This window comes from Mus caroli, unplaced genomic scaffold, assembly GCF_978045245.1.
Source record: "Mus caroli unplaced genomic scaffold, Mus_caroli_1 scaffold_13, whole genome shotgun sequence".
NCBI lineage: Eukaryota > Metazoa > Chordata > Mammalia > Rodentia > Muridae > Mus > Mus caroli.
The window spans coordinates 55,896,023-55,921,743 of NW_028227268.1; the positions used below are offsets into that span (position 1 = coordinate 55,896,023).

Sequence of the window (25,721 nt, forward strand, 5' to 3'; positions counted from 1 at the left end):
CTCACTACCTAGAATCCCTGGGAATGAGGCTTGCTCTGTCTTCTCCATTGTCACTTCCCACAGAAGGCAGTGTGCAGCAGCCCTCCTGACTTCTGAGAGGGGAGTGACCGTTGCTCTTCTGGCCCCACCTCAGCTTGGGCTGTAGATCAAACCTCTTCTCAGTGCCGCCATTTCCTCTTAGCAACAGCTGCCTCTCACGCCACTTGACAGCTATGGCATTGCCATGAAGCAGTGACAGCAAATCAAAGCAACATGTTCTTAGAGAATAGGTGAGTGCAGAACCACCAAAAAGGCAAACCTGACCAGGACAACGCCTTCCTTCCTTCCATAGCCGCAAACCCTAGATATGCCAACTTGGTTCCCAGCACCGTCAAAAGCCCCTTGGACTTTACTCCCCACCTGGGTCAAACCGGGTCATCCAGCATCTTCTAGACCTCAGTAAAGAAAGAGACTCAGCAGCCTCCTCTGATGAGTGTGCCCATGGCAATCCACCTGTTGAGTTGACCTTGGATAGAGGATTCTGTCCTGCTGGCTAGTCCACATGGTGGCTATCCTGTCTTTCTCCACATTTGTCCTCTTCTGCTTGGCGATGAGTGAAGGGTCTGTTTATTTGGCTCTGGAATAAGGTGGATTGCACCCAAGATAGCAAAACTTAGCAGGGGATGCAGACTAGATTCTTTTTCTTTCCTTACTTTTTAAAATGCCTTGTTTGTTTGTTTGTTTGTTTGTTTGTTTGTTTGCAGTGCTGAGAGTTGAACCCAGAGTCCTGTGTATCTGAGGCGAGAGTTCTACCACAGGCCTCTGAGCTCTCAGCAGGACCAGACACCGTGGCATTCACTCACCTCTTGTATGGAGCCTAGCATTATTTACCAGCTTTGAGATACGTCATTTCCCCAGTAAAATGTGCAGGAGAGAAATTCTCCCCAGTTTGAAACAAGGTGTTCCTGAGCCCAATCTTTGTGTCTCTCTTATATGATATTAATAGATGACTTTCATAGACTCTCCCTCCCCACCCCACTGAAGCAATGCTTAGTCCCCTCCCCCGTGCAAGCACACACGCAGGTGTGTGCACACACACACACACACACACCACATACACAACGATTTAAATCTACGAAGACATCCGCTTACTAATATTTCAGCATTCAACATAAAAATCGCCAAAAGGGGAATAAATTCCCCTTTGGGGAATGAGAAAGGCATAAGACAAAACAAACCAACTTGAAACAAGGCAAGCTTTATTGCATGTGGAAAAGCGATACATGGAAATTAAGTAGAATTGTCAGGAGCCACGAAAATATACATTCTGCATATCTTCTGCCCTGCACCAGGAGGGCTTGCTCACTCCTCGCTTTCATGGACCACCATCTAGAGAGAATGTGGATGCTCTCAGTCAAGCCAGGCAGCAGAGACACTTCCTGGACCCCTCTCCCCGTACGCATCAAGGAGTTGTCTGTATGTTTCAATGGGGTGCAAGGAATTTGGGGGTCCTTTGAGAGGATGCCTGAGAAACTGGTCCTCAGAGAGAGCGAGTCCCCTCTAGGAGCCACAATGGGCCTGTGGGTACAGTAATTGCAGACACCTTCAGCCACCTCTAGAGGGTGCTCCGGAACAGCTTCTCTCATACCAGCAGAGGGCGCTGAAGAGACAGCGCTTTTTTTCCCCCTCCCATTATAAATGTATTTCTAGTGAAGCTCCACCCAGGTAGATGACTGTAAAGAACGTTTTCTCTGAGCTTGAGAATCTCCGACTGGGAAATAGAGGATCCCCTACAGCAACTTCCAGCTCTGAAGGGTCTGTATCTCTTTGGGCATTCCCAGGTCAGCTTACCCGGCTAGAGGTGAAGTCGCGGGTCTTTGCCCGCAGTTTATTGACTTGCGATTCTGCAATATCAGCCCGTTCCTCGGCCTCCTCTAGCTCATGCTGGGCTTTCCTGAACTTGGTGAGATGAGCATTGGCTTGTTCATCCTGAAGGTAAAGAGTCCAGCGGGTGGAATCTGCAAGATTCCCTCCTGGGTCTCCCCGTGGGAAATGGGCGTGGCCACGCATGCATCTGACTTACAGCCTCCTCAGCCTGCCTCTTGTAGGACTTGACTTTCACTTGGAGTTTATCCACCAGATCCTGCAATCTCAGCACATTCTTCCTGTCCTCCTCACTCTGCAAATGAACATAGGGATGTCGTTAAAGGAGGGGGGCAGTGCTGTACTAGGGCCTAGCCAGTCTAGGGGTGCACACATGTTCTGTCCCATTCCAAGCTTTGAGTGGTATTTGTACCTCGGAGAGGTGATCTTTCCACCTACCTGATATGTGAGCTCCTTAACACGCCGCTCATACTTCCTCAGGCCCTTCACAGACTCTGTGTTCCTCTTCTGCTCCCCTTCCAGCTCAAACTCCAGCTCTCTGATCTTGAGAGATGTTTGCAGATGTTATTCTAGCGCTGAGCCCTGATTGGGGGCGGAGGGGCTGGGAAGCTGGGCTTGGCCAAGCAGAGATCCCCACCTCCCAACCCCCGCCCATCAGGTACCCGCGTCTCCAGTTTCTGGATCTGCTTCTTGCCGCCCTTCAGCGCCAGCTGCTCAGCCTCGTCCAGACGGTGCTGCAGGTCCTTCACCGTCTGCTCCAGGTTCTTCTTCATCCGCTCCAGGTGGGCGCTGGTGTCCTGCTCCTTCTTCAGCTCCTCCGCCATCATGGCGGCCTGAAAGGCAAAGCGTGTGGGCAAGGCTTCAAAGATCATGCAGCGGTGGAAGCCGGCATTCCACTGTGGGCAGAGAAAATGCTTTACAGAAAGGACAGCGGGTGAGGTCATGAATGTGTCACGTTGAAAGAGGCCAAAAGCTACATCTGGATATACATTTTTTATAAAATAAACTCGAAACGGACTTGAACGAGAAGCAGTATCCTGAAACTGGTCTCCTCGGGACCTATCCAAAGCCCAGGTTTTGCTTTGTTTGGTTTGGTTTTTGTTTTGTAATCATCACCAACACACAGTTTCAAAAGCGTCTAAGGCTTGGAGGAGATTAACCTGAGACGGTAGAATCCCAGGGAGGGACTCAAGAAGTAACGCCTAAAGGAAAGTAAAATAGCACTGGGGTGATATTCCCATAGAAGGCAGTAGGTGGCGCCATTATAGCAACAGAACCAGAAAGCCTGGAGGAGACCCAGGAAAGTTAGAGAGGAAAGGAGCCATGTGACGGGATAGCACCCTCGGAGGGTCTCATTTCCAGATGCAAGTGAAAGAAACACCTCTCCAGGGGCAGAAAAAGAAAAAAAAAAAGTATACCTCTTTCCTGCCTTTTCCCCATCTGCGGCTTTTAACAGTACAAGAGGGCACAAGCAAGTTTGAACGGAGATGGGAATGATCTGAGGTCAGCATGGACACCATGTGTGTCCTGAGAGGGTAGACTTCTACCGGTCACGTGTGGGGTTAGAGCAAAGGAGGGCTTTAACGAGACACGGTATCAGCGGCCACAGTGGGGAAGAAGCAGGAGCCTCACGTCAGTGATGGCCTTTTTGGCCTTCTCCTCTGCATTCCTTGCGTCCCTGCAGGCATCCTCCACCTCACTCTGGAGCTGCGTGAGGTCGGTCTCCAACTTCTTCTTGGTGTGGATGAGGCTGGTGTTCTGGGGAGGAGGAGGGAGTGTCATACAGTGCGTCTGGGGTGGACCCTCACACCCCAATCCTCCCTGCCCTCACCTGGGTGTGCAGCAGCTGGACCCTCTCATTCGAATCCAGCAGCTCCTGCTCTGCCAGCTTCCGGGCCCTCTCCGTCTGCTCCAGCGTGGCCCGCAGCTCCTCCACCTCAGCCTGCAGCAGGTTGGCCCTGCGCTCCACGATGGCCAGCTGCTCCTTCAGGTCCTCCTGGCCCCGGAGAGCGTCATCCAGGTGCAACTGGGTGTCCTGGGCAGAAGCCAAGAGCGTGTGAAGTGGAGAGCCAAGGACCACAAACTTGGCCTAGTCTTTTCATATCTGGACACTGGCAAAGTCCCCCCACCCCAGGACGCTCCCTCCACCTTCAGCTGTCCCTGGACGCTCCGGAGGTGCTTGATGGTCTCTGCGGCCTGGCGGTTGGCGTGGCTCAGCTGGATCTCGATCTCATTGAGGTCGCCCTCCATCTTCTTCTTCAGGCGGATGGCCTCATTCCTGCTGCGCACCTCAGCGTCCAGGGCGCCTTGCATGGTCTCCACTGTCCTCTGGTAGTTCCTCTTCAGCTGCTCGATCTCTTCATCCTTCTCTGCAATCTTTCTATCAATCTCTGATTTCACCTGGGTCAGTTCAAGCTGGATCCGGAGAATCTTAGCTTCTTCGTGCTCAAGAGCTGCCTTTAAAAGACAAAACAAAGAACAGTTTCTGCGCTGCTCTGGAGCAGACCACACAACCTTGGGTCAGCAGAACTCTGAGGAGAGATTCCTAAATCAAATTCCATAGTAGTCAAAACTACCTTTAAGTAAACTAACTTACCTTTAGTGCAGAAGTGAAACATTTTATGGTTATTCGTTTATGATTGTGCAAAAACCAAAAGTATTTACAATCTTCTAGTTATTTGAGAGCAAGAAGCACCTTACAACTATTCTAACTTCAGCCAAGGGTTTGTAAATTTTCTGCCGTAAACCTATTTTAACATAATGATTTTCTCCAACTTAAGATAAGTCACGGGCATTATCTTACTCAGCCACACAGTCATAGGGAAGGAGCGAGCGAGCACTGAGTTCATGATTCCAGAAGCATAAAGTGTGAACGTCTCAGGTACACGCTGTTGCCTCTGTTCTGGCTGCTGCCTCCCAACCCATCCTCACCTCTGCTTCCTCCAGCGCCATCTGGATGTCAGCCTTCTCCAGCTCCATCTGTTTTCTGGATTTCTCTAGCTCGTGGATGCTTTTGCCATTCTCGGCAATCTGTTCAGTGAGATCCGCTATCTCTTCTGCAATGAAATGAGCTCGCATTGCATTTGAACGCCTGCCTCTGGGAATGTGAAGCACCCACTAGATGCCTGTCGATAGCTCTCTGTAACTCTAAAGGCCTCTGCTTCTCAGAGATAAGACATTGTATAGAGACTCAAAACAACAACTTGTTGGGTTGGAGAGATAGCTCAGCGGTTAAAAGCACTGACTGCTCTTACAGAGGTCCTGAGTTCAATTCCCAGCAACCACATGGTGGCTCACAACCATCTGCAATGGGATCTGATGCCCTCTTCTGGTGTGTCTGAAGAGAACGTACCCGTATAAATTAGATAGATAGATAGATGGATGGATGGATGGATGGATGGATGGATAGATAGATAGATAGACAGATAGATCTTTAAGAAAAACCAGCTTGTCAACAGCGAGCAGTTTCTATTGGTGCATCAGCAGACCCATGTAGAGGAGCTTAAATAACGGAGTCTCATCCACCCTCACACACTCTGGCCATGATGGGCGACAAGAAGGGTTTCCCACAACCTCAGACAGTTCAGAAAGGCTTACGTTCTAAGTTCTTATTCTCCCGTTTCACGGTTTCAAGTTGATCCAAGGCTTCTTCATAGGCATTCTTCAGTTTGAAGAGCTCAGTGCTCAAGGACCGGGATTCCTTGAGAGCTGCTTCCAGCTCGGCTTGGCTCTCCTCACACTTCGTCTTCCACTCAGCTAACACCTGCAGCAGCATCGTGGAGAGAGGTTCTGTCAGTGAGCTCTCTGCCAAGCGTCTAACAGAATGTCACCCCTGAAGTGGCTACTCTCAGAGTTAGGGTTCTCTACCGTTGCCTGGTCTAGATCATTGAATAAGCAAAGATGTTATTCCATTAGCTTACTCTAGATAATCAATCAGTAATTGCTACCATATCCAGAAGACAAACGAATTCTTTTTTTTTTTTTTTTAGATTTATTTATTTATCATATGTAAGTACACTGTCGCTGTCTTCAGACACACCAGAAGAGGGCATCAGATCTCATTATGGATGGTTGTGTGCCACCATGTGGATGCTGGGATTTGAACTCAGGACCTTTGGAAGAGCAGTCAGTGCTCTTACCCGCTGAGCCATCTCGCCAGCCCCACAAATGAATTCTTAAAGAAGGAATTAGCGAGACACGATCACTCTTTTCCTAATACAAAAAAAAAAAAAAAAAAATGGCCCTGAAGGGAAGTATTTCATTAAAGTACTGGTTCAAACCTCCCTGTCTGTCACAGGGAGGGACCTAAGATGGAGTTTCAGCCACATAAAGACACAAGCATGAGCGATGGAAAAGATCGTGTCCTGGTGGAAACTGTTTCATTGCTACAACAATCCTCTCAAGGGACTTCTGTCCCATCCCATTCTCAGTCCATGTCACAATGGAGAAACAAATTGCTAGTGAAGTTCAGGGAATTTTTTTAAGGCCTCCATGCTAAAGAAGGGCAGAGCAGGGAGCCTATCCCTCCTCCTCCAGCCCCCACACCATGGAGTTCAGCCAGCACAGAGCGTCCCTGCACCTTGTCAAAGTTCCTTTGCTTCTTGTCCAGGGCAGCAGCCAGGGAGTTGGCTCTTTCCACATCCACCATCAGGTCCTCCACCTCCCCTTGCAGCCTCTGCTTGGTCTTTTCCAAGGAAGCACATTTGGCATTTACAGCCTCTACCTGCTCCTCTGAATCCTGAAGGCGCTGCGCAAGCTTTTTTCTTCAAGAAAACGAGAAGAAAACTGATGTCGTTAAGTTTCAATCTTCTCCTCGAGCGAGCGTCACTGCTCACCAAGCTGGAGATACCAACTGCGTGGCTCACACACCTCTGCTCGTAAACCTTAAGAGAATCCCCCCCATCTGCTCAGAGTCTGTGATCAATGGCCTTTCTCCGGTCTAACCAGGATCAAAGCTGGTGTCTGAATGAACTGAATTCATTCGGTTACATTTTACATTTCAGCCAGTGTTACATTTAAAGACTCCTTGATGGGGAAATCTTGAGAAACAAATCAAATTCACTCATTAGATTCATCCCTGAGTCACTCTAGAGCCAGTGTGCTAAGCCATGAGATCCCTTAAGTGTTCTAATTAGAGACACATACTTGGCCTCCTCCAGCTCCTCCGTGCGCTGGATGGCATCCGTTTCATACTTGGTCCTCCACTGGGCCACCTCGCTGTTGGCCTTGGACAGCGCCCTCTGCAGCTCGGCTTTGCCTTCCTGCTCCTCCTCGTACTGTTCCCGCAGCAGGTCACAGTCATGGCGGGAGGACTGCAGGGCGTGGGCCAGCGCGTTCTTGGCCTTAAGAAAAAAATCAAAAGACCCCCCCCCCCCAGTGAATGAGGAGTGTGTGCAGCACACAAGCCAGATGCGCCCTGCTCTCAGCACTGACTGAATCATCACTTCTTGTCCAATCTTGATTCTATTTTGCAGACGCCATTTGAAAACGGGAAGAAGAAAGCCTCCTTCGGAGTGGGTACCTTGTTCTCTTCCTCTAGTTGCCTCTTGAGCTCCTCTATCTGCTGGGTAAAGGCCTGCTTGCTCCTGGAGAGCTGAGATACGATGCTTTCCTTTTCTTCCAGTTGACGACTCAGCTCACCTGTGTCAGGAAGGAAGTAGCTCATTCATTCATTCATTCATTCATTCATCCATTCACTCGCTGACCAAGTGTAAGACATTGGACCAAATGGGGGGGTGCAAGTAATAAAGGTAAGAGACCCCCCTCCTCTTGAGAGTAGGGGTATGTCCCTGAAAAGCAAATAGCAGCCTAGTAAAATACTACTGCAAACCCTACGCAGCCAGGAGTGACCTCTGCCGGTGAAAGCTGAGAGAACCATTATGAGTTTGAACATCACCAGGGCACCTCTCCGCTCCCAAAGCACCTCCCCAGTGGCTGATGACTGCAGCTGTGTCATTAAGGAAAACACTTAGGACTTGGCCTCTCTGGAAATTTGAAATTAGACTCTTGGGTGAATATGATCAGCTGGGGTGTGTGCAGAAGTCAGAGGGGGAGGCAGGCAGGAGGTAGAAAGGCTGGGCCCCTCCTGGTCCCATCCAGGTTCTGTCAGATGGAAGCTTGACCCTCCACTCGCTTCCTGTTTTCACTGAGGAGACTCAGTGTTCTCCTCCAGGCGGTTTGGGGCAGCCTGGTCTGTGTGTTACTTCCATTTACTTTCTTTCTGAAAGTGTGTTGTTAGAAAGCCTCCCTCACCAGCTGTGGGTGATGCAGGTCTTTAAAAACAGTGTTGTAGAAGCAGAGGCAGGCAGATCTCTGTTAAGTTCCAGGCCAGCCTGGTCTACACAGGGAGTTTCAGGCCAGCCTGTTTTACAAAAGGAGTTCTAGGCCAACCAGGGTTATAAGGTGGGGCCCTTTAGCCCAGAAACTTAGGATACCCAAGATATAAGATACAATTTGCTAAACACATTAAACTGAAGAGAACGAAGACCAAAGTGTGGACACTGTGCCCCTTCTTAGAATAGGAAACAAAACACCCATGGAAAGAGTTACAGAGACAAAATTTGGAAGTGTGACGAAAGGATGGACCATCTAGTGATTGCCATATCCAGAGATCCATCCCATGATCAGCTTCCAAACGCTGACACCATTACATACACTAGCAAGATTTTACTGAAAGGACCCAGATATAGCTGTCTCTTGTGAGACTATGCCAGGGCCTAGCAAACACAGAAGTGGATGCTCACAGTCAGCTATTGGATGGATCACAGGGCTCCCAATGGAGAAGCTAGAGAAAGTACCCAAGGAGCTAAAGGGATCTGCAACCCTATAGGTGGAACAACAATATGAACTAACCAGTACCCCGGAGCTCTTGACTCTAGCTGCATATGTATCGAAAGATGGCCTAATAGGCCATCACTTGAAAGAGAGGCCCATTGGACTTGCAAACTTTATATGCCCCAATACAGGGGAACGCCAGGGCCAAAAAGGGGGAGTGGGTGGGTAGGGGAGTGTGGGGGGGGTATGGGGGACTTTTGGTATAGCATTGGAAATGTAAATGAGCTAAATACCTAATTAAAAAAATGGAAAAAAAAAAAGTGGGGCCCTGTCTTTAAAACAAAGCAAAGCAAAGCAAAACAAAACATTCTCTCCCCGCAAAGGGTGCTGCCCTTAGGAGGGAAAACCTTCTGGCATTCCAGCTTGGCATCTGGACATAGCATTCAGGCTAGATTGAACTGAACCAAGCTTGGCTCACCCGCCTCTGTCTGCAGCCGGGACTTCTGTGTGGTCAGCTCACTTAGGCTCCTCTGCGTCTCCTCATTCTTGCCCCTGGCCTCACTTAACTGGTCCTCTAGAGTTCGGCAGATCTTCTCCAGATTGGCCTGCGGGTTGGAAAGAGGAGGGAGGTCGGCAGGTGGCCTTAGGTTGACCTACTGCAGCTGCCCCTGCGGGTCTGCCTCTCCGCCCCCTCACCTTGGATTTGGACACGCTCTCTACGCTGCTGGAGAGATCGTCAATCTCCAGCTTGAACTCGCTCTTCTCCTTCTCCAGCTTCTGCTTCACCCGCTGCAGGTTGTCGATCTGCTCCGCCAGCTCGGCCGCGCTGTCCGCGTGCTTCTTCCTCAGCGTGGCCACCGTGGCCTCGTGCTGCAGGGTGGCCTCCTCCAGGTCCCTGCGCAGCTTCAAGAACTCAGCCTCACGCTTCTTGTTCAGTTCGATCTGGGTGGAGGTGACACCGCCCGCCTCCTCCAGCCGCTCGCTCAGCTCCTCCAGCTCGCGTGCATAGTCGCTGCGCTGCTTCTCTGTCTTGGCCCGGGTGGCCCTCTCTGCCTCTATCTCTTCCTCCAGCTCCTCGATGCGAGCCTAAAGAGAGCAGGGGTGCCCAAGAGACTCTCAGGGTCACAATAGCTAACTTGGCATCTGAATAGGTGTCATCGATCCACGAATGCATGAAGAAGACATCTTTTACTTAAATGGTAGCATATGACTCATCTATAAAAAGAATGAAGCCATACCATTTGCAGCAAAATGGAGGGCACCAGACACTGGAAAAACAAGTGGTGCGTGTTTTTCATGTGAAGAATTTGTTTAAGTCAATCTGAATATGAAATGGTGATTGCTAAAGATGAGGAAGGTGGGGAACGTAGCTAAGAAGGGGCTGGGTGAAGGAGCACTATAAACACGTGATGAACTAGCACATGGAAACTTATTAATATACAAAATTAGATGGTGACGACAATGATGGAGAAGAGGTTATGTTCCCACCAGATGAATCTGCTCATGGATGTTCCCCCAGAGAAACATAAATGCTGCTGATTTTCTTCCAAATGAATCTTGCACCATTATGGTCACTAACTACCCAGGGAATTTCCCCATCCACCTCCATGCATTCTGTTGCCAGTTTGGGGGACACAGTCATCACCGTCACCACTGCAAAGTCAGCCTGACAGAGAGAGGTGCCATGAGGCAGCCTCACAGTCCTACCCTACCTACTCTGACTTCAGCAGACACCGCTCAGGTTTCTGAGTGAGCCACGCGGGCAAGTGAGAGCTGACCACCTCCTCCTACCTGTAACTCCTTGATTTTCTTCTGAAGCTGGAGGCTCAAGGTCTGCTCATCTTCCACTTTGCTTTGCAGCTGACTATATTCAAAGTCCTTCCTGCAGCAGGACACAGAGAACGCGTGAAGACGGGATCCCCAGCCGCCCACAGAACAGAAGCTGTGTTTGGGGGAACGTACTTCTTGAGCCTCTCGTCTAGCTGTTGCTTGTCGTTCTCCAGATCTAATATGGACTCTTGGGCAAGCTTCAGGTCTCCCTCCAGCTTCCTTTTGTTCCTTTCTAGGTCCACACGCAGCTTCTTTTCTTGTTCGAGGGAGCTCTCCAGCTGCAAGGGGCATCATTTCCACTTTAGGATCAAATGATTTCTGATTGGATAACCCCAGCCCCGCCCCTGTCCATGGTTCTTCCGCCCCGAAGCCTCAAGACTCCTGAGACTGATGCCCAGTGCTCACATCATCCACTTGCTGCTCCAGCTTGCTCTTGAGCTTGCTCAGAGAATTGACCTTGTCTTCTTCAGCCTGGAGGTCGTCCAGGGTCTGCTGGTGGGCCTCTTGGAGGGCCTTCTTCTCCCGTGTTAGCTTTGCAATAGTTTCATCCAGGCCTGCCAGTTCTTCGGTAAGGTTTTTGACCTAAAAGAAGCCGCAGTGGTTAGAAGAAGAAGAAGAAGAAGCAGAGCTTGGTTAGCACTGAGTACGTCGAGCTGGAGAGAAACAGTAAGAAGAGCGAGTACCTTGTTCTCCGTGGCGTGCTTCTCCTTCTCAACCTTGGCCAGTGTCAGCTCAAGGTCGTCGATGTCCTTCTTCAGCTCTGAGCACTCGTCCTCCAGCTTCCTCTTCTTGGCCGTGAGCTCCGCGTTGATCTCCTCCTCGTCCTCGGCTCGCTCGGTCACCTCTTTGATTTTGGCCTCCAGCTGGAACTTGGCTTTGATCAGCTGGTCGCATCGTTCCTCAGCATCCAACAAATTCTCACTCTCCTTTAAAAAGAAATCGCAAGTCCCTTTAAGGAGCGAAGGTTTGAGATACTGCCATCTTTCTTTGTGAAATCTTCCATGAAGCACTCCAAGAAAAACCCAACACCCACCCATGCCCCACCCTCAGTTAACCCAGATTTCCTAACATCGTAATCATATCTAGGATCTGAAAAAGCAAGATTCCTAAAGACATACAGCCTGTACTTGAAGTTGCAGGTCATTCTTCTCCTGTACCAGAGTGACCAGCTTCTCCTCCAGCTCCTTCCTCTTTGCCTCCGACTTGGCCAGCTCATCCTTGGTTTTCTGGAACTCCTCCTTCATGGTGGCCATCTCCTTCTCGGTCTCTGCGCTCTTCAGCAGGGGCTTGATCTTGAAGAAGAGTTTCATCCAGGGCCAGTGCTTGACGTTCATGAAAGCACGGATGTTGTACTGGATGCAGAAGATGGACTCCCTGCAAACAAACAAGATGGCTCAGCAGGGATGTCAGGCTCATGCCTGACAGCCTGAGTTTGATTCCTAGGCCCCACCTAGTGGAGGCAAGAACTGACTCCTGCAAGTTGTCCTCTGACCTTTACAAGTGAGCCTTGGCATACGTGCTCACAGACAGAAACACAAAGCATAGATAGATAGATAGATAGATAGATAGATAGATAGATAGATAGATAAGATTAATATATAAGTAAGATTAATAGATAGGTAGATAAATAAGATTAATAGGTAGATAGATAAGATTAGTGGGTAGATAGATAAGGTTAATAGGTAGATAGATAAGACTAATAAATAGATAAGATTAGTAGATAAATAGATAGATAAGATTAATAGATAGATAGATAGATAGATAGATAGATAGATAGATAAGGACTAACTTTTAAAAAATGCAGCCTGGTGCATGCCTTTAATCCTAGTAGTGCTCAGGAGGCAGAGGCAGGCAGATTTCTGAGTTTGAGGTCAACTTGGTCTACAGAGTGAATTCTAGGACAGCATAGGGCTACACAGAGAAACCCTGTCTCAACAAATGAACAAACATTACTTGCTCATTCCTATTAGGGATTCTCTCCTACCCTTCCACCTTCTCCCAAAGAGCTCATGCTTAAACCAAGACCCCACTCAACCTCCTCTGCATCATCTTCTGGAATTCCACACGCATGAGAAACCCTCTGCACACGGCTTGTGTCCGAGTGATCAGTTTGGCCAAACGCTCATCCCGCATCTCTTCCAGGGTTCCTAGCAAGCCAGCCTTAAAGAACACCTTCAGAGGGATGGATAAGAAGAATGAGCCACCTGGCCCATTGTGTTAAGAGGATGCAAAGGCCAACAGCATGAGACAGAACTGATGCATCACCTTGGTGTGTCCAAATTTGTACTGTGTGTGGTCGATGTCAATGGAAGCCAAGAGCTTCTCGCAAGCTTTCTTGCTGTCAATGAACTGGCCCTCTGGGATGGCACTGGCGTTCAGTACTCGGTATCTGCCATTGTGGACACAGAAATGGTCAGGCTCTTGGCAATGATCAGTGATTGCAGGCTTCTCTTCCTACAGACCAGAAAGCCTAGTTTCCAGGAAGTAGAGAAACTTGCCCATAGTCACTTTGCTGAAATCTAGGCCGTAGGACTGGTGTGCCAGAGCTTTTTTTCCCTCCCCTATTATATATCAGATAAGTTCCAAAGAAACATAGATGACACAAGAACGTGAATCTTGACCAAACCGTAGGTTATTTCACATGGAAGGCCAACCACAACTGCTCTTTTGAAATGGGTCTATCCATGTGACATTTCTCCACTCACATCCCAGCCCTTATCCATGTCAAAGGAAAAACAGCCTTTTGACGATGTACCTCTGTTTAAAGTCTCCATACAGGATCCTGTTGGGGAACCCCTTCCTGCAGATTCGGATGCCTTCCAGCACCCCGTTACACCTGAGTTGGTGCAGGACAAGGCTGTGTTCCATGGCCCCTAAGAACACAGGCAAGACACCTGAGCTTCACCCAGAAGCCCTTAAAGACTGAGCAGCAATTTGAGGACTGGCAGATGTCTCACCTGGGGTCTTGGTTTCGTTGGGTATTATACAGCGCACAAAGTGTGGGTGAGTGGTTCTTAAATTGGACATCAGCTTGTTCAAGTTTTCCTAAAAGGAAAGAGAAAAAAAATTTTCTTTTGGCAGCCTACTGTAAACTTCCACAGAAACAAATAAATGCATGGTGGTGAAAACTAAACTATATGGCTTCAACTTAAGAGTTGTGAAATTAATTCTATGCTTGAATAGCCCAAACTCAGAGATGCAGACAACTCGCATAATTTGGACATCCCTGTCTTGAAAATCTAAAATCTAAAATGCTCTAAAATCTAAAATTTTTCTTCTATAAATCTGAAATTGTTTTTGAGTACCAACATGACACACAAATAGAACATCCCACCTTATGTAGACAAAACAGCAGTACAGCTTCAAATAGCATGTAAAATTATCTACCTCCTTCCTGTACAAGGCATATATAAAACACAGATGAATTTTGTATTTAGATTTGGGTCCCATACTTGAGAAATCTCATTATATATGGACTAATCAAAAAGGAAAAAAAAAAACTGAGGTCTGATTTTTGGTCCCCAGCACAGGGAAATGTGACCTGGCTCAATCATCTTTCTCCCAGGTTGCAAGATGGCCATCAACTACAAAATTGTTTCCAAAATTAACATAGAAAATGTGTCTGTCCCTGCCAGGGGCCTGGGTGCTACTGCAGGCATACTGAAGGCAGCTAAATGATTGGAACTGAAAGCTCACTGCCCCCAGCCAGCCAGACCTGCTAGTTACAGTACACAGTGGAACAAACCCTGGCCCCACATTTGTTAAACCTCATCTGTATATTGTCAGACTGTCAATTGATCTCATGCGGAGAGAGCCTTCGAGCCAAGTGACTAACTCTTGAATAAAGCAAGCCTAGGATCTCAACATTGCTCATTTTGCTGTGACTTGGGTGAACTGGTAATGGATTAACTTAAATGTGTCCTACCCTGAACAGTGCAGAGACAGTTTGGAAGGAAGAGCCTTTCTTCTTAGCGACTTTCTTCTTCCCACCATCCGCTGCAAAACACAAAGGAGCCCGGGCACTGTGAGTGGATGTATCGAGACTTTTGCATGCTGTGGGAAAGGGAGATTATGTAAAGGCAAAGCCCCTGCGTCTGAAGTCTGTTAGTTACCATCTGTTGTTGCGAAGGTGGCATAGAGATGTGCCAGGAGTCTGTTGGAGGACTTCTGGTACAGCCCCACCACGGTCTCATTCAGGGGGTCCTTGTTCTTCTCCAGCCAGCCTGAGACACTGTAGTCCACGGTGCCCGCATAGTGCACCAGGGAGAAGTGGGCTTCAGCCTTGCCTTTGACCACCTTAGGCTTCTGGAAGTTGTTGGACTTTCCCAGGTGCTGGTCGTACAGCTTGTTCTTGAAGGAGGTGTCTGTCGCCTTCGGGAACATGCACTCCTCTTCCAGGATGGAGAAGATGCCCATCGGCTGGATTGAAGGTGAGGCAAAGTGGCTGAGTAAATAAGAGCGGGAAGTCCATGGGAAGGGGCACAGACAGACAGAGCAGGATGGATACCTTCTCGATGAGCTCGATGCAGGCCGCCAGGTCCATCCCGAAGTCGATGAAGGTCCACTCGATGCCCTCCTTCTTGTACTCCTCCTGCTCCAGCACGAACATGTGGTGGTTGAAAAACTGTTGCAGTTTCTCGTTGGTGAAGTTGATGCACAGCTGCTCCAGGCTGTTATACTGATGCCAAAAACATAACGTTCATGTCAAAAACTTAGACCTCTTTCAAAATGGAAATGCCATCAGCGTTCCTCCTCATGGGTCGGGTCCCATGGAAATGCCATCAGCGTTCCTCCTCATGGGTCGGGTCCCACCTGCTCTGCTAAGTTTTCAGAGGCGATCATGAGTCTTCCGCCTGCACGGTTCTCCCACCCCTCAGCCCCTCTTGTGCACTTATTTTGTGTTTATGCTTCTGCATGCCCAACAGGCTTCTGTTTCTTCTCAACTAAACTACGAGCTGCCCATCTCCACACCTGGCAAACCCTGAATACACACTTGTGCCTAACTCAGAACCAGTCAGATAATTATATCAACCAGTATATGATTGACAGTATCTACTTCTCTGGCCTTCTATTCGATTTTTCTTAATTTTACCTATTTGGTGGGACCTTTTGAAAGTCCACTTGAAGGAAGTCTACAGCCCTGTGTGTATCGGCATGTATGTGTATATTCACATGTGCACAATTGTGTGTGTGTGTGTGTGTGTGTGTGTGTGTGTGTGTGTGTGTATGCCTGCATAGGTCAGATGACAACTTTGGGTGTCATTTCCCATCCACCACCCATCTCTTTTTTTCTTTTGGACAGGCTCTCTTGGCCTGGAAATTTCTGGGTAGGGTAGGCTGACTGGCCAATAAGCCCCAAGGATCTGATTGTCTCTGCATCTCCACTTCTGAGGGCACATCACCATGCCCAGCTGTTTTGTTTTCTAATGTGAGTATTCTAGATGTCATACTGAGTTCTCCCTACTTTCAAGGTAGGCAGTTTACTGAATTAACCACCTCCCTGGCCTCTACAACTGTCTTAAAATAACACAAACTGTCCTGATAGGCTATCTCTCTCCTATCCAACTCACTCTTTCTCTCCTTCCTACAAGAAAACCATCCTGGTGCCCTCTTTTGGGGGTTATGAAAACTCCCATATGAAGATATAAGAAAACATAAATATACATACCTCAAAAATTTCAAAACCCGCAATGTCCAAAACGCCAATGAAGTGCTGTCTTGGTAGCTTTGTATCCAGCTGCTGGTTAATACGAGTCACCATCCACAAGAACAGCTTCTCGTACACGGACTTGGAGAGAGCGTTCACAGCATGGTGAACCTGTCGGAGGAGAGGCCAGCAAGCTCGTAAGAGGGCAGCGGCCATCAGGCTCCCACGCCCCTCCTGCACTTGAGGCAGTCCTTACCTGGTCCACAGTCTGCCCTTTTGTAACGTATTCATTCCCGACTTTCACTCTGGGAAAGCACAAGGCCTTGAGGAGGTCTGAGGAATTCAGGCCCATCAAGTAGGCTGTTTTGTCAGCCACTGGTCAGAAAGGAAAGATGACATTCAGCGAGGCAGGAGGAAAGCCATTTTCATATTCCTCATCCCTTAAAAGTCTCTGGGGGGGCCGTGACACTACACCATCCAGAGAGTGTCTGTGGCAGACTTCATGGAGCAGCAGAATTGGGCTTCAGAAAGCCCTGGCCATTTCACATTGCATCTGGAGTAAGACCTTTCTAGGACTTCAGCAAAAGGGTGGAGGGAGCAGAGAGATGGCTCAGCCGGTAGAGGCGTGGGGCACCACACCTGACAACTGAGTTTGATCCCAGGGACTCGTATTATAGAAGGAGAGAACTGACTCTTAAAAGCTGTACTCTGACTTCAACACATGAGGTATAGAATCCTTACACACACACACACACACACACACACACCTAATAAGTGTTTTTTAACTAGATTGTGATTGTCCCTTATAATCATTGCAGGCCCAGAAAAGGTTCATCCACCTCTCAGATTAATCATTTTCAAAAGAGGCTCTGGATGGCCCCAGGGGAGTGACCTCCCTGCTCCCACTCTGTAGGCTGCTGTGGTGACACTGTACCTTCAGTGCCATCTGGCTCAGCCTGCTCCTCCCGCTGCTTCTGCTTGAACTTCATGTTCCCATAATGCATCACAGCCCCTGTCAGTTTATAAAGTCCAGATTTCTCCTCCGGGGTGAAGCCCAGGATGTCGATGGCACTCTGCAATGGAAAGAACAGCTTGTCTGCCCATGGCCCTCCCTCTGTGGAGGCTCTCCCGCCCTCCTGTGGTCCTTCTTACATCCGTAGCTAACAGCTCCTCAGCGTCGTCGATGCTGGCCACCAGGATTTCGCCCTGGCTGATGAACGGGTAGTCGTAAGGGTTGGTCGTAATCAACAGCAACTCTGAAATGAGGAAATCACACACATGGAATGAAGACTCCACCAGGTGGAATTGTGCTCCTGAGCCCTGGCCTGGGACTTCAACCACAGGGGTCCAAATTAAATGCAGAAGTAGAACTCGCTAGAGCAGTGGTTCTCAACCTGTGGGTCGACACCCCTTTTGGGGTTAAATGACTTTCACATAAGGGTCACCTAAGACCATAGAAAACACAGATATTTTCTTAAGTGTAGCAAAATTATAGTTATGAAGTAGTAACAAAAACAATTTTATGGTTGGGGTCACCCCCAACATGAGGAACTGTATTAAAGGGTCCCAGCATTAGCAAGGTTGAGAACCACTGGGCTAGGGGAAACTGCAGTCTCCCATGCTATGCAAGTTGAGAATCCTAGGGAAAAAATATTTGTGTTTTTTCTTTGCAAATGAATGTTGCATGCCAGTATATGTTGGGGACAGTGAATAAGAAAAACTGGATGACTGCTGTGTGCCAGGATAGGAGGAGCCCTTGCTGGGGAAAGTGTAGGCTGTTTGGGATAGCTTTCCTAAAGTTGGCTGGAAACCAGCAGCCTGTTTGCAGGATGGAGCTCAGAAGGCTAAGCTCTGATAGACAGAAAGGATGGGAGGTAGTGAGCACACAGGCCTCTTTCATCTGAAAAAAATATAGAGCCTGGGTGGGCTATCAGCTTGCACTGGCTTTCCATAAGCTGACATTGGTTCCTATGTTGAAACACAAGGGGGCGCTCAAGGACCATCAAGTGCTTAACTACTCAAAGATTGCCATGGAACCAATAATGATTTTGCCCCATTACAGCACATCTGATCAGATTTCTCAAATTGGTACAGTAAGCCTGGGGAGGTGGCTCAGGTAAAGTGCTTGCCATGGAAGCATAAGGACTGGAGTTCGAATCCCCAAAACTCATATGAAAGTCAGGTGGATATGGGGCTCTGCTTGTAATCCCTAGCAGAGACATGGGTCCTACCAACATTCTGGCAAACTACAGTAGCTCCAGGCTGGGTGAGAGCCCTTGCCTTAATGCACAAGGTTGAGAGAAAAGACACCCCGTGGCATTCTCAGGCCTCGGCATGCACATATGTGTGTGTGTGTGCAGACAACACACGCAACTCCATACACAGTCACAAAAATACTACATAATTTTAAAAATTGATAGTTGTTGCCCAAAAGAGCCATATCCCGTGGCTGATATAAATCTGCATTGGCTGCAGAGTCGCCTACAGATACAACTAACTCTCCTAGGTCTGCCCAAAGGGTGACTTTATCCCCTCCACACCGACTCTGTCCCTAACAGCTCACCGATCAGCTCAGGCTTCTTGTTGGAGAGAATCTGGTAGAAGATGTGGTAGCTTCTCTCAGCCTTCAGCTGGAAGGTGACTCTGGACTTTTCCAGCAGATCTGGAACAGAAGCACAGGGCCTGTCAGGGTTCACAATGCTCAGAGGCTCCACCCATCCCAGTGGGCATACTTACAAGTTTCAATATCTGCAGAAGCCAGCTTCCCAGTGGTGCCAAAATGGATGCGGATGAACTTGCCCTGCATAGAGGGAGAAGGAGACCAGCCTGAGGAACTTCCTCTGGATTCCTGAGCACTGCCCCTAGAAGCCCTTTCCTCAGTAGTCGTCCCTCCTGTCCCTTCTTCTTCCATTTGGTGTGTCTCCCTCTTCCTGGACTTCCCAGATCTCATTAATGAAATTACCCGAGTGCTAAACCGTGTCATTTCCCTGATTACAGAATCCTTCCTGCTGTGCTTAAGACCAAACCCAAAGTCTTCCTCAGGGCTAATGTGCTTGTTAGTGAAGGGTCTCTTCTCCATCTTCTGCCTCCCCACCTGCCACATGGAACCTCTGCAGGAGTGCTCCACACAGCGTCCAACCCTGGGGAGCACCCTTCCCCTCAACCCTTCCTTACCCTGCAGCTTTGGCTCCGGTACCCAACCCCCAGAAAGAAAGCCCTTACCGGCCAGCCCTATCTGTTGGGGACCTGGTCCCCAGTTTCTCAGTTACAGCCTTGGGGTTTTGAGCCTCACATTCACGTGGCCTGTGCGTTTGCTTTTTTCGCTGTCTCTTCCCACCGGGCGCTGTTCCCCAAGCCCTGGCACTAGGACTGTCCCGCAGGCTGAAAAGAAGAGCCTATCACACTCAAGGGCAGACTCACAAAGCGAGACGAGTTGTCGTTCCTCACGGTCTTGGCGTTCCCAAAGGCCTCCAGCAGGGGGTTGGCGCTGATGATTTGGTCCTCCAGCGTCCCCTAAGCAAGAAATCCAGGAGGTAGGGGAAATGCATTTGTAAGCCACGTAATCCTCATCTAAAGGATCGTCACTGGCTCTGCTTTTCCTGCCTGCCTCGCTTCCTGGCTGATCCGGTGACTTGACGACTCAACGACCAATCGACTCACGGTCAACCCCACACTATCCTTCACGCTCTCCCACCCTAGCCCACGCTCTTTCCTTGCTCCCGTCCCCACCTTCATTTTGGAGTCCTTCTTCTTGGCAAGGTCCCCAGTGGCTGCAATTGTTGCGAAGTACTGGATGACCCGCTTGGTGTTCACCGTCTTCCCGGCCCCGGATTCTCCGCTATAGAAGGATGGAAAGACAGAGAAATTAGCCCTGTTCATAAGCCAGCACCCTAAGATGTCATCCAGTGGTCTTCAACACATCTGGCACACACATCAAGGGAATATGAGCCGCCACACAGAGAGGTAGAGGACCTGGGCTGCATGCAGTCTTAGTTGATACAAGCATGGATACTAGTAGTTCTCTGAGGCTTTTTTTTAACCCACCCCCAACCTGTCTTTTCACCAGGGGCTTTGCTCCAAGCACTGTCTAATGATCAGAGCCGAGGGATACATCCACGGCCCCAGCTGAGAAGTCTCTCTAAGCAGAGATACTCACGTGATCAGGATAGACTGGTTCTCACGATCTGTGAGAGGGGAAGAAAGCAGAGCTGATGGCTGTGCCCAAAGAGTTTCCTACCTGCCATGCAAACTGGGGTTTCAGCTCCTTCTCCCTTGATTTATTTACGTGTCTGTTTGTCTGCTTAGTCATAGATGGGGGTTTAAAGAGCATCTGTCCTGAGAACGAGACTCAGAGAAGCCAAGCCCTTGCTGAAAAATGAGGCCTCTTCTCATCCTCTGACCTCCGAGATGGTCAGGCTTTGCTTCTGATCCATAAGAATACGTTTTCCTATGGGCTAACCCATGCGTGTGCTAAATGCAAGCTCCTCGCCCCGAGGACCTAAAGCCTCATTTCCGTCTTGCCCCTCCTTCTCTAAGGGCCTCACACCAGCATGCCTCTGAGTCTGTCTAGCACCCACTCTCTGCACCCATACTTCCTTCTCGAAAACACACCAGTCAGCATGAACTGGTAGGCATTGTCGGAGATGGAGAAGATGTGGGGCGGGGCCTCCTGGCGTTTTTTGCCTCGGTAGCCGTCCACCACCTCAGGGTTGTACACTGGCAGCCATTTGTAGGGGTTGACGGTGACACAGAAGAGGCCTGAATAGGTCTGTGGGAGGGGGGAAAATATATATATATCATAAATATATATATATATATATATATATATTTATGATATGTGTGTGTTGCCTTTACTAATATCCCAGGCTTCTTTTGTTAACTCATAAAGAAATCATGATTTCTATTGATGAATGAAGTAACTGAAATTCAAGGAGGAAAGCAACCAGTCCTCCCACAACTAATACCAGCTCAGCTTTCTTACTCTTTGGAGCTCCTCCTCCCAACCTTAGCTCCTCCTCCACTTCCCCCCTTCCTACCTCCCTTCCTCCAGCCCCTCCCCTCCCCAGCCCATTCATCTCTGGCTTTTCTGGTCATTCACTTCTCTACTTCACCTCCTCTCTTTCAGCCAGACAAACAGGAATCTTTGAAGGCACCCTCCCCACTTCCCTGCCCCCCAGCTGATGTCCCAGCATAGCCTGTTGGGTAGTAGCCACTCACGTAGATCATCCAGGACGTGTATCGGTCCTTGAGGTTGTACAGCACAGCGGGCTCGTTCAGGTGGGTCAGCATGGCCATGTCCTCGATCTTGTCAAACTTGGGTGGGTTCATGGCATACACGTCCTCTGGTTTAACCACCAGGGTCTGAAAGGGAAGAGCCTGAAGGCTTATCTAATGTTCCCCAGCCATCGGACTGCTGAGGGTGCCTGGCACCCTAGGAGAGACTGCAGTCCAGGTGAGCAGAGGAAATGCCTGGTGACAGTGAGGGAAAGCCAGGTTACGATGGCAGGTGGCAGTGGGAAAGCGAGTGATCTGCTCCCACATAGGTCTATGGGAGAGAAAAAATACATACATACATACATACATACATACATACATACATACATACATGTATATACAGATATACATGTATTATATATGTAATATATATGGGTATGTTTTGTCTTTACAATTATCCCAGACTTCTTTTAATAACTCATAAAGAAGTGATTTCTATTGATGAATGAAATCTACTCAGGACTATTGATTCTGTCTCTCTGTCTCTCTTTGTGTCTCTCTGTCACTCTGTGTGTGTCTTTCTGTCTCTCATTATGTCTCTCTGTCTCTCTGTCCCTCTCTCTCTGTCTCTCTGTCTTTCTCTTGGGCCTGGGGTTGTGGGATGGTGACCAATGTGATGAAGGAAGATTTCTGAGGACTAACTGGGGCGGGGGGTGGGGTGCTGTGACACAGAATTGGAGCCAAAGGAAGTTGTTTGGCTATAGCGTTGGTTGTCCCTGTAGCTCTCCTACCTACTCAGAGAAAAGAGCATGTCTGCAGCAGGGCTGACTGGAAACAACAGAGAATGAGAGAGGCACTGTAGCCCTGGGCTAGTGCCCACAGAGCCTGCTAACTTCACTGCCCTATAGAAGCAGCTGTCCAGCCCTGAGAACCACGCCCCCGTCTCTGTAAAGCCCCCCCCCTTCCCCCCATCTAGCCCTGAGAACCACGCCCCCATCTAGGTAAAGCAGACATCCAGCCCTGAGAGCCACGCCCCTCTATGTAGAAACAGCTGTCCAGCGCTGAGATTCACGCCCCATCCTACTTCCTTTACCACCTTCCCTGCTTTTGGGGAAAGGCCACTGGCCCATCCTTCCCTTTTGCAGTGTCCCTGGAGCTCTGTTTTGAGAGGAAGACTTCCACCTGGGTCTGTCCTCTGTGGAGAGCCTGAGGCCCTGCGGGTGGGGCTGCCAGCCCCTGCCCTCCTTTCTCTTTTAGGAGTGACTCTGGAAATAGCCGGTCCTGAGCACTGTGGGCCACGGAGCTATCTTCCTTCCCTCCCTTAACCCACTTGGGCCGTGGGCTCTCTTGCCGCTTCTCAGGCATGTTCTCCCTAGAGCCCATGAAAATCCTACGATGAGTCTAACTCCTGCCTTCTGTCCTGCTCTGGAAGCCCATTCTTAGATTTTAATCTGAGATATGAGGAGACGCCTTCCCTTATGAGAGCTTCCATGTGGGCGCTGCCCATTTCCTCCCTGTCCCACCGAATGACGCCATTTTGTCTCTTGCGTTTTCTCTGCTCCTGTCTCTTCTTCTGCCTCCATCACACACACCCTTACACACGTGGTGGTTGAATGTGGTGATTGAATGCAGGACTTTGCATATGCCAGCCCAGTGTTCTATCACTGAGCCATACCCACAGGTCTTTTGTTTTCTTCCTTGTAACATTTCCAGATTTGGGATTTTCTAAAACCCCAAATTCGTCCCTTCCTCCCACAGAAGATAGCGAACTAAGTTGCCCATCCCACGCCAGATACAGAGAGCCTGGTTCTTTGACCTTGTTGCCTTTTAGGATCCCTTATACATCACCCTTTCTTCCTTGCTTAGATGACCACTGACAGAGTTAGGTAAACCTACAAAGGGTGGGCGTTCTAAAAGCACCCGACCCTTGAGACAGTGAGACTGGTTCTCTGGCCCAGAACAATACAGTGATAAAAGACACCCAAAATTAAATGCTTTAGCCGGCCACTAGGGGGCCCACCTCTCATCCTTCCACAGAGGCTAGGGCATTTTGCTTTCTCCTAGCGTCTGGGATGCCTGCGTTGTTTCAGATGCTGAATTCCAGACCCAGGCTCTGGCTCCTGAAATGGGTGGAGGAGAGGTATATGCTTATGCAGAGCCCTGTGAGTGAGGAGCTTGGGTCAGTGCTGAGAAAGAGAAAGAGCAAGTGCCTTACCCTGCTGTCTTCTGTCTCCACAGTGACTTTCCCATCCTGGCTACTCTTAATTTTCCCCTTGACATATTCTTCCTTTGAGTCAACCACAAAGCAGTAGGTTTTGGCATCAAAGGGCTGGTTCTGAGCTTCGATCCTCTCCTTTTCCGACTTGCGGAGGAAAGGTGCAGCTATGCCAAACACTTCCATCTCGGTGTCGCTACTCATGGTGTCAGCTGCAAAACAAACCACGGGTCAGCCCAGCTGCTCCCTGGGCTGGCAGCTGGCAGCCTCCTGCCCATCCTAGTATCAACCTGCCACCCTGCAATGAATGGAAGCCTCTCAGATGGGGTCAAGGAGGTCTGGCCTGCTCCATGCCCAGTGGGGCTTCACACAAGGGTTCAGCACTGGGAATATAATCCGCTCATATTTGTTGAGTTGCTACTGAATGCCATGGGCTTAGACAGAATCTGTTTACTCCAAGCGTCTCCATTCTTTCAGCCTGGTGAAGGGGCCTTTGAAATGCCACTTTTGACACTATGTCTTCCTTTTCTGAGAAGCACGGGTAGAGCAAACAGAACATTCAAAATTAAATACCATGAAAAAAAAAAAAGAAGTAAAGGCATTCCATAAAAAAAAAAAAAAGTAAAAGAATTCCTTAAAGAGAGAATGCTAAGTAGAAAATGGCAGAGACAGCTTTGAACTGTTTTGAATCAACATGGTTTCTGCCTCCCATGCTAAGAATAGACTGAAGGCCAGGTATGGTGGTCTATGCCTTTAGTCCCAGAACTTCGGAGGCTGCGACAAGTAGATCTCTGTGAGTCTGAAGCCAGCCTGGTCTACCTAGAGAGTTCTATGCCATCTGGGGCCACACAGTGAGATCCTGTCTCAAAAAACAAATGAACAACAAACCACCATAGAGAATAGATGGAAACCTCTAGCCGCACCCCTGAGGATGAAGCCTGCACTTCTGTGTTAAGCTCTGTAACTCCTCAGGGGCACAGGCATGATGGGGGCAATGGGTGATCTGGGTTTACCTGAAGACTTCCTGAAGCTCTGGGATGTGGTCCCAACGCTCACCTGAGTCACACCGGCAGGACAGCAGAGAGCAGCAGCAGTTGTGGACCTATGGGACCTGCAAGAGCATGCACACAGAGTTTAGTGACCACCAGACCTTGGTGAGGCTCAACTAAGACACACAAAGGACTAGACAGTCAGAAAGAGCCTTAGCTCTGAGGCAAGCCCTAGGACTGCAGACAGGTCACAGTCTACAGCTAGGCATAACTACCAACTGCCTGGCAGGTTGGCTCCTCCAGCCCACTCTGACAATTTCTTCAGACTGCAAGATCCTTCATTGTGAACAGGGCAGGGATTCTAAATGGACTGAGTCCCTGCCAATAAAAGCTTCTGTTAGCGGGTGGGGACAGGCCTCCTGGTTATCTGAAACTGGAGACGATGCTGAGATTGGCTAATTTAAGCCTGTTAAGAGAGCATGTAGTCTTGAGGCCACTAAACACCCAACAGGTATAGAGTCCAGGTAGGGAACACAGAGTCCTCTGTTCATTCTGTGGATCAGAGAGGCAACAGGAAAACATGGAGCTATGGTGGACAGGCCCATGCCTGTCCAACAGGATCCTTCCCAAGCAGAGGAAAGAAAGGGTGGGCAGGACCCCAGCTTCGATGATCTGCTAGAGGCAGTGGGATGCTGGGCTCTTGAGTCTCGAATCTCATTCTACTGTATTCCTTGAGAACGCCTTGAGAAGAGAAAAGAGGCTCGCCTGCTATAACAAAGTCAGGGAGGGCCACAGTCTAGGGCAGTGGCCGAATCAGGTCTAGAAGCAGTAAAGGCCACAGAGATACAAGGAGAGTGTAAGACTTACCTCTGACTGTGACAGAGAGAAGCACAGAGGAGAGCCGCCCCCTGGGCTTTTATAGGCCACCACTAACCCCCTGGGCTCATTCTTCCTCTATATTTGGAAAGAGAATGACTGACACCACAGGCTGAGAACTGGCCCCCTCCACAGGTATTTTTCGCCGTTGCCAAGGGAAAAGTATATATAGAAATGAGCAGGGTCCGAAACCATTTTTTCCAACTGTAGAAAGCTGGGAATTTGAGATGCCTTGCTCTGTGGACTCAGGGCTATAGCTTCTCCACCTAGCGCAATGGGATCTCCTTTGCTTTAGGAGCCCCCACCTGGCTCC

At 49.2% G+C, this 25,721-nt stretch overlaps 1 protein-coding gene across 1 annotated transcript; it reads right to left on the reverse strand.

Annotated features, from left to right (window-relative positions):
- Positions 1 to 1,216: 1,216 nt before the first annotated feature.
- LOC110304238 (myosin-3) lies at positions 1,217 to 23,747 on the reverse strand. Its single transcript, XM_021175477.1, has 39 exons — positions 23,544 to 23,747; positions 21,332 to 21,475; positions 20,726 to 20,882; positions 20,271 to 20,298; positions 19,844 to 19,952; positions 19,535 to 19,627; positions 18,851 to 18,914; positions 18,678 to 18,776; positions 17,267 to 17,370; positions 17,049 to 17,187; positions 16,371 to 16,489; positions 16,136 to 16,285; positions 14,975 to 15,145; positions 14,580 to 14,886; positions 14,393 to 14,463; positions 13,425 to 13,512; positions 13,223 to 13,340; positions 12,733 to 12,856; positions 12,503 to 12,639; positions 11,586 to 11,841; positions 11,151 to 11,393; positions 10,873 to 11,049; positions 10,600 to 10,745; positions 10,429 to 10,519; positions 9,334 to 9,723; positions 9,116 to 9,242; positions 7,385 to 7,503; positions 7,009 to 7,205; positions 6,443 to 6,626; positions 5,461 to 5,626; positions 4,795 to 4,919; positions 4,012 to 4,320; positions 3,695 to 3,898; positions 3,496 to 3,621; positions 2,526 to 2,696; positions 2,302 to 2,406; positions 2,063 to 2,158; positions 1,831 to 1,968; positions 1,217 to 1,368 (listed from the first exon to the last, which is right to left on the reverse strand). The coding sequence occupies exons 1-39, from the start codon at positions 23,745 to 23,747 to the stop codon at positions 1,342 to 1,344; spliced, it is 5,823 nt and encodes a 1,940-aa protein (XP_021031136.1). The 3' UTR covers positions 1,217 to 1,341.
- Between the last annotated feature and the right edge of the window lie 1,974 nt (positions 23,748 to 25,721).